Below are 13,356 nucleotides of genomic sequence, written 5' to 3' on the forward strand. Positions count from 1 at the left end.
GTCCCCTTCTCCCGCCTTCAGTCTTTCCCAGCATCAAAGATAGAAAGTGAGGTCGCTCAGTCGTGTCCAACTCTTTGCGACCCCATGGACTGTAGCCTACCAGGCTCCTCTGTCCATGGGATTCTCCAGGCAAGAATGCTGGAGTGGATTGCCATTTCCTTCTCTGGGGACCTTCCCGACCCAGGGATTGAACCCGGGTCTCCCACATTGTAGACAGATGCTTAACCGTTTGAGCCACCAGGAAGTCACCAGGGTCTTTTCAAATGAGTCAGCTCTTCGCATCAGGTGGCCAAAGTATTGCAGTTTCAGCTTCAGCATCAGTCCTTCCAATGAATATTCAGGACTGATTTGATCTCCTTGCAGTCCAAGGGACTCTCAAGAGTCTTCTCCAACACCACAGTTCAAAAGCATCAATTCTTTGGTGCTCAGCCTTCTTTATGGGTGTAGGGCTGTATTTTTACCCCTCAGAGTTGTGTCCAAGGTGTTTCGGGTCTTGGATCTGCTCCCAGAAGCTCTGTTGTTAGCCTGCTGTGTGCCAGCTTGTTTTCAGTTAGGCGGCCTTTCTTCTTGCCTTGTGGAGCTGGCTGGGGCTCCTGGGGGCACTGAATGAGGGTGTAGAGACATCCTGGTTTAGTGCCCATCTCAAAGGAAACTTTCCAACTTGTAACATTGTGTATGATGTTTCCCAAGAGTGGTTTCTTCTGTTTCTTTGGTACATGCCTCAAAACAGTTCTCTTTACAATCTCTCTTTACAATCTTAGTTTGCATGGAATGTGTTTTAAATTGTGAATGGATGTTAAATTTTTCCAAACTTTTTTCCATCCATTCAGATAAATGGAACAACTGGTGGAAAATTTTTCTAATGTTAAATCATCTTGCATTCTTGTGATAAAACTGCGTCAATTGTACAGTCCTGTAACACAGAGCTGGGCCCCGTCTGGTCAATATTACATAGATGTTTGCATCTCGGTTTCTTTGAAGAAACTTGGTGAATTCCAATCTTGTTTTCCTTTTCTGGCTCTGCCGCAGGACTTGCGAGGTCTGTTCCCCAACCACGGATTGAACCTGAGCCCCAGCAGTGAAAGTGCTGACCCCCAGACAGGGGTTTGAGGTGAGCTTAAGCCACATGAAACGGTGGGAAGGTGCTTCCTCCCTCTCTCCTCGGGAAGCGTTCTCACCAGGTTGGGACGCGTCCTCTCTGGAGGCGCAGTCAACTTCTCCAGGGAAGTCCTTTGCTCTCAGGGTGTGTGTTGGAGGATAATTTTCACCAGTGACTTGATTTGTGGTGACAGGGTTAGTCAGCTTTTCTAGTTCTTCTTGAGTCATATTTTTAATTTTCCAGGAATTATTCTGTGTGGCTCACGCCTTCAACTGTGTCGACTGGAGCCGACGGCAGCATCTGTCCCCGAGTCTTGCCCACAGAAGACACCACCCATTTGCGTTTCCGAGGCTGGCTGAGCTGACGGGCACACCTCTGCCTTGTTGATCCTCTCCAGAGGATCCATGCTCCCTTTTCTCTTTCCTTATATTTTCCCCTATTTTTCCTTTTCTTATATTTTCTTGGGGTTGTTTTCCTGTGACTTCTCAACGTTTTTAAAGATGGGTGTTTAGCTCAGTAATCCCACCTGTCTTCTAATATCCATCCTGTAAGAGCCTACATTCCCCTTTAAGTTCTGATAATTATTTGTTTGAAAGTGGAAGTCGCTCAGCCGTGCCTGACTCTTTGTGACCTCTTGGACTATACAGTCCATGGAATTCTCCAGGCCAGAATACTGGAGTGGGTAGCCTTTCCCTTCTCCACGGGATCTTCCCCACCCAGGGATCAAACTCAGGTCTTTCGCCTTGCAGGCGGACTCTGTACCGGGAGCCGTCAGGGGAGGCCCTTTTGTGGTTCAGAACAGTTCCCGATTTTCCTAAGTAAGAAGCACGTGAGCATTTCTCTAGTTAGTTTCTTCACTGACTTCTCGGTGGTGCCTCGGTCTGAGCACTGGCCGCGAGTCCCGCCCTCGCGCTGTGGGGCTGCGCTCGCTGGGTGTCCGCGCGCAGTGAGACGCTGGGGCCTCTGGTTCTCAGACGGTTTTCTACGTGTGTTTCAGCTCTGGTTTCTTCATCAAAATGAAGTGTATCTGCCCTCATTTGTGTTTGCTCTATCAGTGGGTGAAAAGTCCAGTGGAATACATATTGTATACTTACATACTATGTAATTCCGTGTAGCATACTCGAATACATAAGCTGTCACATATACTACATTGATATACTACAACCAGCAGTCCTATTCTGATTATAAATTTATCTCAAGGTTTTTCCAACTTTTGACTTACGTCGTCTGAGACTGTTATGAAGTAACAAGATTTACACTTGCTACTTATCTCCCTGCTGTTTTATCTAATGGACCTTTTTCCATTAAATGTTACTGAAGGGAAATATAAACGCCTGAATAGTGTTTTATTATTGTAATGCCCTCTTCTCTCCACCTGCTGCTTTAACTTGTCAGCCTTCCTGAAGTGTGGCTGAGCGTCGTGCCCGGGGCACACAGGGGCCTGCGGGGCGTGCGCTCGCTCTGCCTCTCCCCACGGAGGCTGTTAGAGTGCTTGGTGACTTCCCTGTGCAGCACAGCCGAGGTCCTTGATGGTTTCATATATAGCAGTGTGTATGTGAGAGCCCCAAGCTCCTAGCTTACCCCTCCCCTGCCTGCCTCCCTGCTGTGGGAGCCCTCAGTCCTTTTCCTGAGTTGGTTTCTGTTCTGCGAATCAGTTCACTTGTATCGGTCTTCAGATCCCACCTGTAAGTGGCTCCCTGTGCTATTTGTCTAACTTCGCTTAATGGGATCCTCTCCGGGTCGATCCACGCTGCTGCCAATGGCATTATTACGGACCGTGTGCACAGACACCCACTCGGCTGTTGTGCTGACGTGAAGGCTGGGCTGCATGTGCCCTGCTGAATGTTCTCTCCGGGTGAGTGGGACCGCTAGGCTGCATGGTGACAATTTCTAGCTTCTGGCAGGAAGCCTCCGCACTGCTCTCCACAGTGGCTGCACCGACCTGCATTCCCAGCGGCAGCGGCGCGGGCTCCCCCTTCTTTGTCGTCTGTGGTCTTTGGGTGGCGGCCCTTCCGACAGGTGTGAGGTGCTGTCGCTGCAGCTGTGACTTGCATTTCTCTACTCTGACTTCTTTGTGGGAATCGCGTGTCAGCGAATAATTAGGGCCACAGGTCTTGCCGCCGCCTTTGCTTCTCCTTTCGTCTTTTCTGTGCCTTTATTTAAGGTGTGTGTCTTGGAAGCAGCATCGAGATAAAGTCTGTCTTCTGTCTAGTCTGAAACCTTCAACTCTAACGTGAGTCCGCTTACGTTTCACCTACGCACTGAAATGCCTGGGTTTCAACCTTCCTTCGCTAGACTTCTTGCCCTTCCCCCGCATGCTCCCTCCCTTCCTCACCTCCCTTCACACGTTTGGAAGTGACACACCTCCTCTTTTTGTTGGGAGACATGTTTCATCAGAAGTACATTTACCCTTCATTTAGCAGAGCGGCCCTTTAGTCCACACGTGAAGCTGCTTTTGGGATGCTGCTCTGAGCGTGCCTCCGTCTTGCTCTCTTGCTCACCCATCCCAAGCAAGTCCCAGCGCTCCGGAGGTGGGCTGCCCGCCCGCCTGCACCCTCAGCCTCTTCTTTACTCAGCATCCTGCCTCCTTGTAGTCTGAAGTTGAGACCTGAGTGGGCTTTGTTTTTTCCTTTCATTTCTGTCTGAAGCGATCCTTGAATCTCCTCCAGTGACACTTTCCCGAAGTCAAGCTGCTTGTCTGCAAATGACGGGTCCTGAGGTCTGTGACGACATTCCCGCTGCAGAGTCCCGAGAGAACGGGGTTCCCCTTCAGGGCCTGAGGGGTGCCTCCCCACCGCCTCCGCCTTCTGCTGACTGACTGGGGAAGCCACTCTGTGGACGGGTGGCCTCCGCTTCCCTTCGGGAGGCTTCTCAGGCGTTCCCGCTTTTGTTCAGTGCTGTGCAGCCTCGCTGTGGGGCGACGCGCTGCGGCTGCCTCTCCCTTTACCCTGCCGGGCTCTGCTGGAGATCAGTCTGCACTGTGTCCTTGAGTGCTGGCAACTCCACAGCTCCTCTCGCGCCTGCTTCCGGGGTCCTCAGACACGTCTGTGCTGCTTGTGTCCCTGTCAAGCCCGGCGTCGTGCAGACGGTGCCTGCGTCGGGGGCCCTGCCCCCCGCGTGCGCCATCCTTTCGCAGGCCCGCCCCTTGTTTTCCTGGCACGTTTGCTGGAAGGGCTCTGCCGTTGAAAATCAGGTGACTGTGCGTGAGGGTGTATTTCTGGACTGACAGGTAATTTCCCAGAGACCAGTACGGGACCCACCACACACGCACAGACACCATGGTGCTCGGAGCCACTGACGAGCTCCGTGACTCCTGGCGTCTCTCAGACGGGAAGTTTGTTGGCTGCTGTCCCTGAAGCCAGAGGACAAAAGATGTTTTTAAGCTACTGTTTTCTCAAATTATTTGTGTGTGAAAGTAGTTCACCAGCCACTCCCAACTAAATGGAGAGTGGCTGAGCCACGGTGGGGTACTACCCTTCTGTTTATGTACAGTTACTAGTAAAGAATTCGATCTCTAGCGTCTAGGCCTGCAGTTTCCCGCATCTTTACAACAGGCGTCCCAAACCAGGCCCGTCCTTTCGGGGCTCTTTCTCTCCGTGACCCTCTGCGGTGTGTGTTGACAGGTTGTGGCGCTTCTCTCACCCGAGCTGTGTGGACGGAGCCACAAGCCCTCCAAACGACAGCGGCTCTGGCGTGCTTGCTCCAGTGTTTCTTCTGTTGGAGAGCCCAGCAGAGCTGCAGCTCCTCCCGCACCAGCCCCGAGCTGAGCCAGGAGTGCCCCGCGATGGTGAAGATGACCAAGTCCAAAACTTTCCAAGCATATCTGCCAAACTGCCACCGAACCTACAGCTGTGTCCACTGCAGGGCCCACCTGGCGAATCACGACGAGCTGATCTCCAAGGCAAGTGTCTGCTCGCGAAATCAGGGGCCTGTGAGGAGAGGAATATGGACCCTCCCAGGTGTGCTGACCTTGAATGTCTGCAGTCTCACGGGCGGCGCTGTGTGAGTGTGCAGCTGCGCTGTGGTCTTGGCTGTGGCACTGCCCAGTGGTGGGTCCTGGGGGCTGGTGGCTGGGTTTGCACACATACCGTCCACCTGTGCAGACCAAGGCCTGGGCTGCGGGCCGCAAGAACCCAAAGAAGGTTCTGATCCGTTTGTGTTTCTGGTTAGTTTTGAGGCCTGTCCGTGCCACTTTGGTCCCTTGAGCCTGGCACCTGGGGTGGCGAGTCCCCATCCAGCGTCCCCTGCAGGCCCTGTGGCCGTGCAGTCGGGACTAGCCGGAGGCTGGAGACACACAGATGCCCTCTTTTGCCTCCTCGGTCGTCCTGGAATGAGCATGCTACAAGCTTTCTTCCCTGAAAGGGGCTGCCTGGGCCGTGGCTTTCTCACAGTTCCCGTGGAAAGGCACGGCAACCACCCCGTGCTCCCCACGTCTGCTGGAGGCTGGCACGCGTTGTCCCGGGCCCGGTGGCCCCTCCACGCCCGTCTGGGTCTACGGGGGCGCCTCCACTCTCCCAGGGCAGGGCTCCCAGCACTCAACCCTGACTGCAGCTGGCCCTCTGACGCCTCTTCCTTCTCTGCAGTCCTTTCAGGGAAGTCAGGGACGAGCCTACCTCTTCAACTCAGTGTGAGTACCAGGGCCGGGGCAGCGCCAGCTCTTCCGAGGCCAGGGGGGTGGGGTGCCCCCAGCTGGGGTCCATCTTGGTTTCCATGGAGACAGCAAACTCTGGGTGCCTCCTCGCTGCCTGCAGCATCCTGGGTTCTTGATGGGGGAAGCCAGAAATTGTGCCTTCTCTTCCGAGGGGCAGGGTACAGCTGGGGAGTCAGGGAGGACACCCCTGGGTTCCGGGAGCAGCCGGCAGGTGGAAAAGCACCCTGCGAGGGTGCCAGCACCTCCTCCCCCCAGGGTGAACGTGGGCTGCGGCCCTGCGGAGGAGCGAGTCCTGCTCACTGGCCTGCACGCCGTGGCCGACATCTACTGCGAGAACTGCAAGACCACGCTCGGGTGGAAATACGTGAGTCGCTGGGGTCCGCATTACGTGGAGATAGTGGGCCGGAAACAGGACGGGTGCCGACTGTCAAGGAGGGGCCACAGGCTGGGTGGGCGGGGAGGCTGTGCCGCCGTGCGGGTGATCACTGGTTGGGTGCGGGCAGAGGCCTGCGGACACGACCCTGCAGTCTCGCTCACCCGATTCATCTGGTGTGCGCAGCCCGCACCCCAGGACCCTCCTGGGCCCATCGCGGGAGGGCGGGGAAGTGCGTCCCGCCCCACCCCCAGCTCCTTTTCCCCACTCGTGACCCCGAGCCCCAGGAAGGAGGCTCCTGCTCGCCGTCCCTCGTGGACTGCCCTGCTGAGCCCATGCTCAGCGGCACAGCTGACGCCCGTAGCTCTCTCCCCGCACAGCGGCCCCTCCTCGGCCCCAGGCCACACCGTGCAGGCTGTGTCAGGGAGACGTGACCCTGTCCTTCCTTTCTTCGCTGCGTGTAGAAAGAAGTTGAAAAACGAAACGGATTCTATTCTGAAACCTCTCTCTCTCTTCAAGGAGCATGCCTTTGAAAGCAGTCAGAAGTATAAAGAAGGGAAATTTATCATCGAGCTCGCTCACATGATCAAAGACAATGGCTGGGAGTAAAGCGGGCTTCCTGTTCCCCCTGAACGTGACCGAGATGGTCAACGTCAAGGAGCTGGGGCGTGTCCGAGGGCGGGCGACCCCCCTGGCCGGCCCCGAGTGAGGCAGCCCCCGCAAGCTCTGTCCTCTTCACGCACATGGTTGTTTCTTAAATGTTTCGATGACCTGTTTCTAATTTCTCAAGACCCAGAGAAAGACTTGACTGATGACTTGTCCCATCTAGTCCACGCCTTTTGTAACCAATGCTTTTAAGGTAGAGTTTGGCTGTGTTCTGTTGTTTTGATGGAAAACCAGACTGAGTGCCATGGACCCAGGGCGGCCTCTCTGGAGAGCCAGCCCTGCTCATGTCTGGAGTGAAGGGAGGGGACCACTTCTCCCCGACTCTCGGACCCGCACTGTGGCGGTTCTGCACGCAGACCGCCGAGGGCAGTGCTGAAGGCTGTGCATCTCTGCACCAGGGTGCCTTCTGGCCTTGTTCAAGAGCAGAAGGTGCCACTGGTGACACTTAGATGAGCAAGAGAGAAACGTGTCTAATGGGACAGCGTTTGTTGCAGCCAGTAGCTTCCTTATCTAGAAGGCAGGTGAGCGAGTGGTCAGCAGACACGGCCCTGGGCCTATGCACAGGCCCTAAGCGGCTGGCCCGCAGAGTTCGAGCTGATCACCCTGGACCGAGGGAAAGCGGGCTTCCTTTTCTACTCTGATGTACTTGAAGAAAAAGAATTATTTTTCCTATATTTGGAAGAAGCCAGAACAGGATAAACTTCCAAATTAAGATCTACCACTGTTTTCGCGTTTTCCACAGAAGGTTCCAGCTGCAAGACAGGTGTAAACTCTGGTTGCTCGGGGGCCCCAGCCCACCCTGCTTCTGCTCGAGTTCCCACGCACTGGGCCTCTGCAGGGCTGGGCTGCGTGTGGCTTCTGGCCAGTCTGCAGAGAGTGGAGGCCAAAAGGCCCTCTGGCTGGTGAGCCCGGCCTGCCCCTCGACGCACCCGGAGGCCTTCAGTGTGCTCGCTGGGCCCTGAGACACCCAGGACCCCGGCTCCACAATCCCACGGCCACAAACTGGAGACGGGGGGGCTTTTCCCTGAGCCAGAGCCCCAGCTGGTGCTCCAGATCAGGTGAGCTTCCCGTGGGCGCCCGGGACCGCCCCCAGGTGCTGGGCCCACCCACGAGGATGCCCAGCAGGCTGCCTCCTGGCAGAGCCCCTTGAAGGTTTAGTGGGCGCCTGCCCTGAGGGCTGAGTGAACCCCCGAGAGCCAGCCTCAGCCGGCGGCCAGGCGCTTCTCCAGCAGATGCTTCTGGATGCCGAGAAGCCTCCTGTGGTTCCCGTGTCCACCGCACTCACACGTGGGCCGTGTGTTCTGGGCACTCAGGTCTGGGCCGTCTCCGGGGGCGCGGCAGCCTTCTTCCCCGCGGTGCGGGACGGCTGTGAAGCTGACGCCACGGCTCTCAGCCACTTTCCTTGTGGGTCTTCTGCAAAACCCGAGCTCCTTTTGAAACCAAATGAACTGACCCTGAGTAGCTTCAAGGACGAATGCTCCTGGGGCCACAGCCAGACGTGTGGGCCAAGTGCTGGGCATCCCCTTTAAGTTCCTACACGGCTATTACCCTGCGCCTTTTATTTAAGTTATTTAAGATATTTTTTTCCGTGGAAGAGTGGGAGGTGACACAAGGGTCATAAATGCGTTCGGGTCCACTACGCAGCGCTCTCTGCACGTCCACTTTAGGAACGTGGTTTAGCTCTGGCTAGTTTATGCCTACATACATATACAAGCATATATACAGCATTTTCATACCTTAATGCCTACTCTTGATGGTATCTGTCAGCTATTACGAGGGATCAGAAATGGGAATGGTTTCGTGAGTCCTTCACTTTACCTGATGCCCTCAGCAGGGACTCACACAATCTGAATGTTTTTAACATCTAGAGAAGTACAATTTCAGCTCAGACATAAACCCTCCCTCGTCAGAGGCTCCGGGCGGGCGTCCCCTCTGTGGAGCTGTGGGTCTTCAGCCTAGGGTGGCTGGCCTTCCGTCAGGGCAGGTGGGGCCAGCCGCTGGATGGACGGACGGACGGACGGCAGAAGGCCCAGGCCAGCCCAAAGGTGTGCTCCCCAAGCAGGACCGCCCGTGTCTGGCCCTCCGTGCTCTGAGCTTCCAAAATAAAGCTTGCAATGTTCACTGCATCCTGGTCAGTAGCACTGACGGTCTGCTGGTCTGGCAGGGCAGCGAGGGGCCCACAGTGGCCTCCTCAAGAGCTGCCGCGGGCGGGGCGCCCTGCACACCTCCTACCCGTGACCCCGGCTCCCAAGGACTAAGTGAGCCGCCCAGCGGTTCCCAGCCGAGGAGGAGCTGGCGCCGGGTCCTGAAGACACGGGGGTGGGTGGCCTGGCCGCAGGCGTGGGGCAGGACAGCTCCTGTGGAACCCACGTCCCGCAGACAGCTGCAGGTCCCAGGAGTCCCAGTGCACCTGGAGCGGAGGAGGCGCCACCGGCGTGTGGACCTGTGGGCCCGGGGCCCCACAGCAGAGACAGAAGAGCCACAGTACCTTCTGGAAGCAAGAGCCGGCTGCACTCGCTGCCGTGAGGCTTCGGGTGAGGAGAGACCGGACAGAAGTGGGCACGGAGCCTGGCAGTGGGGGCAGCCGTGCTGACCCAGGAGCTCAGTGCTGAGAGCGGGCGAGGGCTGCAGGGAGGCTGTGGGCCTCCCAGCAAGAGCGGACGTGGTCCTGGGAGGCGGCTGTCCTGAACGTCTGTGGTGCTCCTGGAAGCCGAGGGGGTGTGTCCAGGGGGAGGGCTGCAGGGGGCAACGTGGGAAGGACGGGCTCTGTGGCTCCTTGGGGGAAGAGCACACCCTGCGCAGGGCACCAGTCAGTGTGAGCACAAGATTGGGCGGGTCCCCAGGGCAGGGCCCCTGCTCAGCCCCGGACAGGACAGTGGGAACCCCCTGTCCTGAGAGCAGAGGGAGCAGCCCTGGGGCTGGGGGGGCCCAGTGAACCCAAGCAAGAGGCAGAAAAGGTTTTTGGACGGAACATCGAGGCTCTGCCCACCCACCCCCCGCCCGAGTCAGAAGGTCTGGTCTGAGGCCCCAGGTGCCCACTGGCTGGAGGAGCACACCACGCGGACTGGCCACCCTGAGGTGACCGGCGGGCGGTGTGGGGGTCAGAAGACAGCCCTTTCTCCCTGGAAGCCCGAGACGTGAAGACAGGGCCGGGCCAAGGCACCCGCCCAGGGAGGGAGCCAGGAAAGGACTTGGGCGGCAGCCAGAGCTTTATTGAAGGGCAGACGGTCGGCTCTGCGCACCCAGCCCCGAGTGCCTACCGGATCCGGCACAGCGGCAGCTGCTACCACGAGCTGAAGTCCCCGAAGCCGCGGCTGGGCTTCTTCTTGGCCACGGGGACAGCTGCGCTGGTGGACGGCTCCTCCTCTGCTACCCGCTTCCTGGGGGGCAGAGCGGACACGAGCTGCCGTGTGCCCGCGGGCCCCCAGCGAGGAGCCCCCACATGGGCCCCAACTCCCCAGCTCCCTCCCAGTTGACAGCACAGTCCCGGAGCCTTCCGGAGTCTGACCCCCGCTGACAAGCTCTGATCCTGGGACACGGGGTGTGGGCACCGGGGAAACTCACGTGACTGCCGGGCTGATGTACTTGCCCACCCCCTGGCGGTATGTCTGGGGGCCCTGGCTCCCCTGCGGGGGCTGGCTGCTCTTAGCTGTGCTCTCAGGGGCCGCTGCCTCCAGCCGAGTCTTCCTGCGCTCCTCGGCGATCTGTGGGAGCCGGGCGGAGGCGGGCTCAAGCGCTGGCCCAGGCAGGGCTCCGGGGACAGAACCAGGCCGGCCGCATGCACAGCCATCCCCCCAGGCCCCCCTCACCTGAGCATCAGCCTCTTCATAGGGGTCCACAAACACAGTGGTGGACTCAATGCGGATCTCCTCCTGGTGGGGGAGGTGGGCGTGAGCAGGCCCCCCCCACCTGCCCGCTGCCCTCCCAGCTCCGAGCCTGAGGAGAGGGCCCTCTGCTCTGGGGCACGTACCTTAGGGCGGTCAGTTTTGGGGTCACTCTCCACATTCTCTATGGCCGTCAGTGTGTCAAAGCCCCCAACCACCCTGCAGCAGAGCAATGGGCCACCTGAGAACGTGCCCGGCGCAGGCAGCCCTACAGACGGGGGCACAGACTGGGAGCAGGCGGGCCAGCGGCCAGCACAGACTGACGGAGCCCATCCACACACACAACGTCTTTAGAGAACTTGGTGCTAAGGATGAACACCAAGTCCTGGACGAAAGGTGGAGGGACAGGACAGGGCCCAGCTCTGAGCTTCGGGACTGTGAAGGGAGAGCCTGCGGGGGGCAGGTCTCGGGGCTCAGGGTAACCCCTCCAACCTGTGCCCAGACTGGACGGGGGGGCACAGGCCTGGCCTGGGGGAGGCGGCCACCCACCCCCAACACAGACCCTGCCCAGCGCCTTACCGCCCGAAGATGGTGTGCTTCTTGTCCAGGTAAGCACAGGAACGGAAGGTGATGAAGCTGGGGAAGGAAGGGGTGGTCAGGGAGAGCCCACGCCTCCCTACCCGCCTGCCTCAGCACCCCCAGGCCAAGCTCCCACATGGGACGGTGCACTGTCAACAGTCTCAACCGGGACAGACACACGGACACGGCCGGGAGGCTGAGCCCCCGGAACAGGAGGAAAACACACAACCCCTGGCAGATGCCCCAGGAGCGCGAACCCCGAAACCTCGCCTGGAGGGGCCTGAGTCCACCACCCCTCGAGCTGAGAACATAAGCGTCCACAAAGCCTCGGCTCTCAGGTGAGGGCCTGGATACAGGCCCCTCAGCAACGGAGCGACCACCCCCCGCCACCCAGAATGAGCCAAGAGAAGCACCACTTCAAGCTGTCACAAACTACAAAACCCTCCAGAAGCAGCTGTCTGCAGGAAGGCAGGGCACCGTGAGCAGGAACCGTGAAGTCACATTGAAAAGACAGAAGACGTCCTCGGAAAGCCGAGGCACGCCCGCACACGGAGGCGCTCATGCTGCCTGATCCTCTAAAATACACGTCACACGGCTCCAACTGGAATCATGTCCACGTTGGAGGATAAACAACTCAGCAAAGCAGATAGGAGACAGCGCAGGGACCGCCCTTGGGGACGCTGGCGCGGGAGGGTGGCCCGAAGCCCCTCCTTGTGGTCAGCGGGAGGTCCCTCTTCTGTGGGCCACTCCCCCGGGGCCCTGCTGAGGGAGGTACAGAGAAAACCACTGGGAACAAGTCCCCCAGGCCACTGGACAGGGCCCGTCCTGCTCCACTGGTGCCTGAGACAGCCAGGGGCCAACGAGCCACGCCAGGCCGACGGGCACCCTCACTGTCCACCCGTGGAAGGGCAGTTCCCAGAGGCACCGGGACCACCCAGAGACACACCCTGTGCCCCCACGGCCTCCCAGACACGCACGAAGGCACAGCTGGGACCCCGCACAAGAGACAGACTCCAGTGCACGCCCAAGCACACAGCCACCCGCTTCCCGCGGACTGTAACATCGGGGAAGGGCACCCGGGAAAGCTCAGCTAGAGTACAGCTAAGCAGTTCAGGGTTTTTAAAGCTCCTCCCTCCCAAGGACTGCCGTGGGGAGACAGCGGTAAGGCTGTGGTGCGGGCCTCCTGCGGCCCCGGGCGCCCCCCGCCTCCTGCTAACAGTGTCGGCCTTCGAAAGGCAACGCCTAAGTGCCGGGCGGCCTCCTGGCTCGATGGACACAGGTGGGCACGACCTTGAGGGCAAGGCTGAGAGCCCGCGGAGTCCGCCCCCTGCCCCCTGCCCCCATCAACTCACAATTGAGACTTGTTGGTGTTGGGCCCCGAGTTGGCCATGCTGAGCACCCCGCGGCCCGTGTGCGAGAGGTTGGGCCGGAACTCGTCTCTGAAGGGCTTCCCCCAGCACGACTCCCCGCCTGGAAGAGAGGCCGGGGCAGCAGGATGACCGTGACCCGGGCAGCCCAGAAACCTCACCGCCCCAGGGCCCCCACCCCCAGCTGCCCACAGAGCCCCACCCCCAGCTGAACGTGGGGCCCCAGCCCCAGCTGCCCATAGGGCCCCAGCCCCAGCTGCCCATAGGGCCCCAGCCCCAGCTGCCCCGGAGCCCCAGCCCCAGGCCCTCAGAGTAAACTCCACACGAGGGAGGGTGGGCTGTCCCAAGCGGCCGGCAGGCTGGGGAGCTTTGGAGGAGCAGCCCCCGGGGCCAAGCTTGACCCGTCACTGGGACCCTAGGTCGGCGGCCAGACACGGGCCCCTGGGGGCCCGAGGCCTCGCCACAGGGGCAGAGCGAGGAAACAGGGCTGGAGGCCGTAGGCTGTGGCTCTGGGGCCCCAGGCCCTCCCCTCCCGGCCCACGGTGCGGCTGGCGCCCCAGGGGCCCCGCACCAGCACCCACCTGTACCCGTGCCCGTCGGGTCGCCTCCCTGGATCTGCGGGAAGAGCAGGCCAGTGAGGAGCCCCGCCACGAGCCCCCAGCTTCTGCTGGGGACAATGGGCTCTCCCCCACCAGCTCGATGTGGACAGCTGGGCTGGGGCCCAAGGCCCCTGGGGACCAGGGGGTCAGCACCCCGTGGGAGGACAACGCGCCTGGCGGGGGGGGGTGGGGGGGGGC

General features: G+C 59.6%; 2 protein-coding genes across 3 annotated transcripts in view; one reads left to right on the top strand and one right to left on the bottom strand.

Moving 5' to 3' along the window:
* Positions 1-364: 364 nt before the first annotated feature.
* On the top strand, positions 365-8,910 carry YPEL1 (yippee like 1). Its single transcript, XM_040251219.1, has 5 exons — positions 365-1,111; positions 4,723-5,000; positions 5,683-5,726; positions 6,006-6,114; positions 6,643-8,910. The coding sequence occupies exons 2-5, from the start codon at positions 4,884-4,886 to the stop codon at positions 6,730-6,732; spliced, it is 360 nt and encodes a 119-aa protein (XP_040107153.1). The 5' UTR covers positions 365-1,111; positions 4,723-4,883; the 3' UTR covers positions 6,733-8,910.
* Positions 8,585-13,356, bottom strand: part of PPIL2 (peptidylprolyl isomerase like 2) — a 19,055-nt gene continuing 14,283 nt past the window's right edge. Inside the window, exons 14-21 of one of the 2 annotated variants that reach the window (XM_040251212.1) lie at positions 13,141-13,174; positions 12,545-12,662; positions 11,193-11,249; positions 10,760-10,832; positions 10,599-10,661; positions 10,354-10,493; positions 10,050-10,169; positions 8,585-9,583 (exon numbers count right to left, since the gene is read on the bottom strand). In XM_040251212.1, coding sequence (XP_040107146.1) covers positions 10,073-10,169; positions 10,354-10,493; positions 10,599-10,661; positions 10,760-10,832; positions 11,193-11,249; positions 12,545-12,662; positions 13,141-13,174 — 582 coding nt within the window. In that variant the 3' untranslated portion in view covers positions 8,585-9,583; positions 10,050-10,072. Of the gene's footprint in view, positions 10,170-10,353; positions 10,494-10,598; positions 10,662-10,759; positions 10,833-11,192; positions 11,250-12,544; positions 12,663-13,140; positions 13,175-13,356 lie in introns of both variants that reach the window. The other variant, XM_040251211.1, reaches the window with a different exon arrangement.

This window comes from Oryx dammah, unplaced genomic scaffold (assembly GCF_014754425.2).
Source record: "Oryx dammah isolate SB20612 unplaced genomic scaffold, SCBI_Odam_1.1 HiC_scaffold_12, whole genome shotgun sequence".
NCBI classification, from domain to species: domain Eukaryota; kingdom Metazoa; phylum Chordata; class Mammalia; order Artiodactyla; family Bovidae; genus Oryx; species Oryx dammah.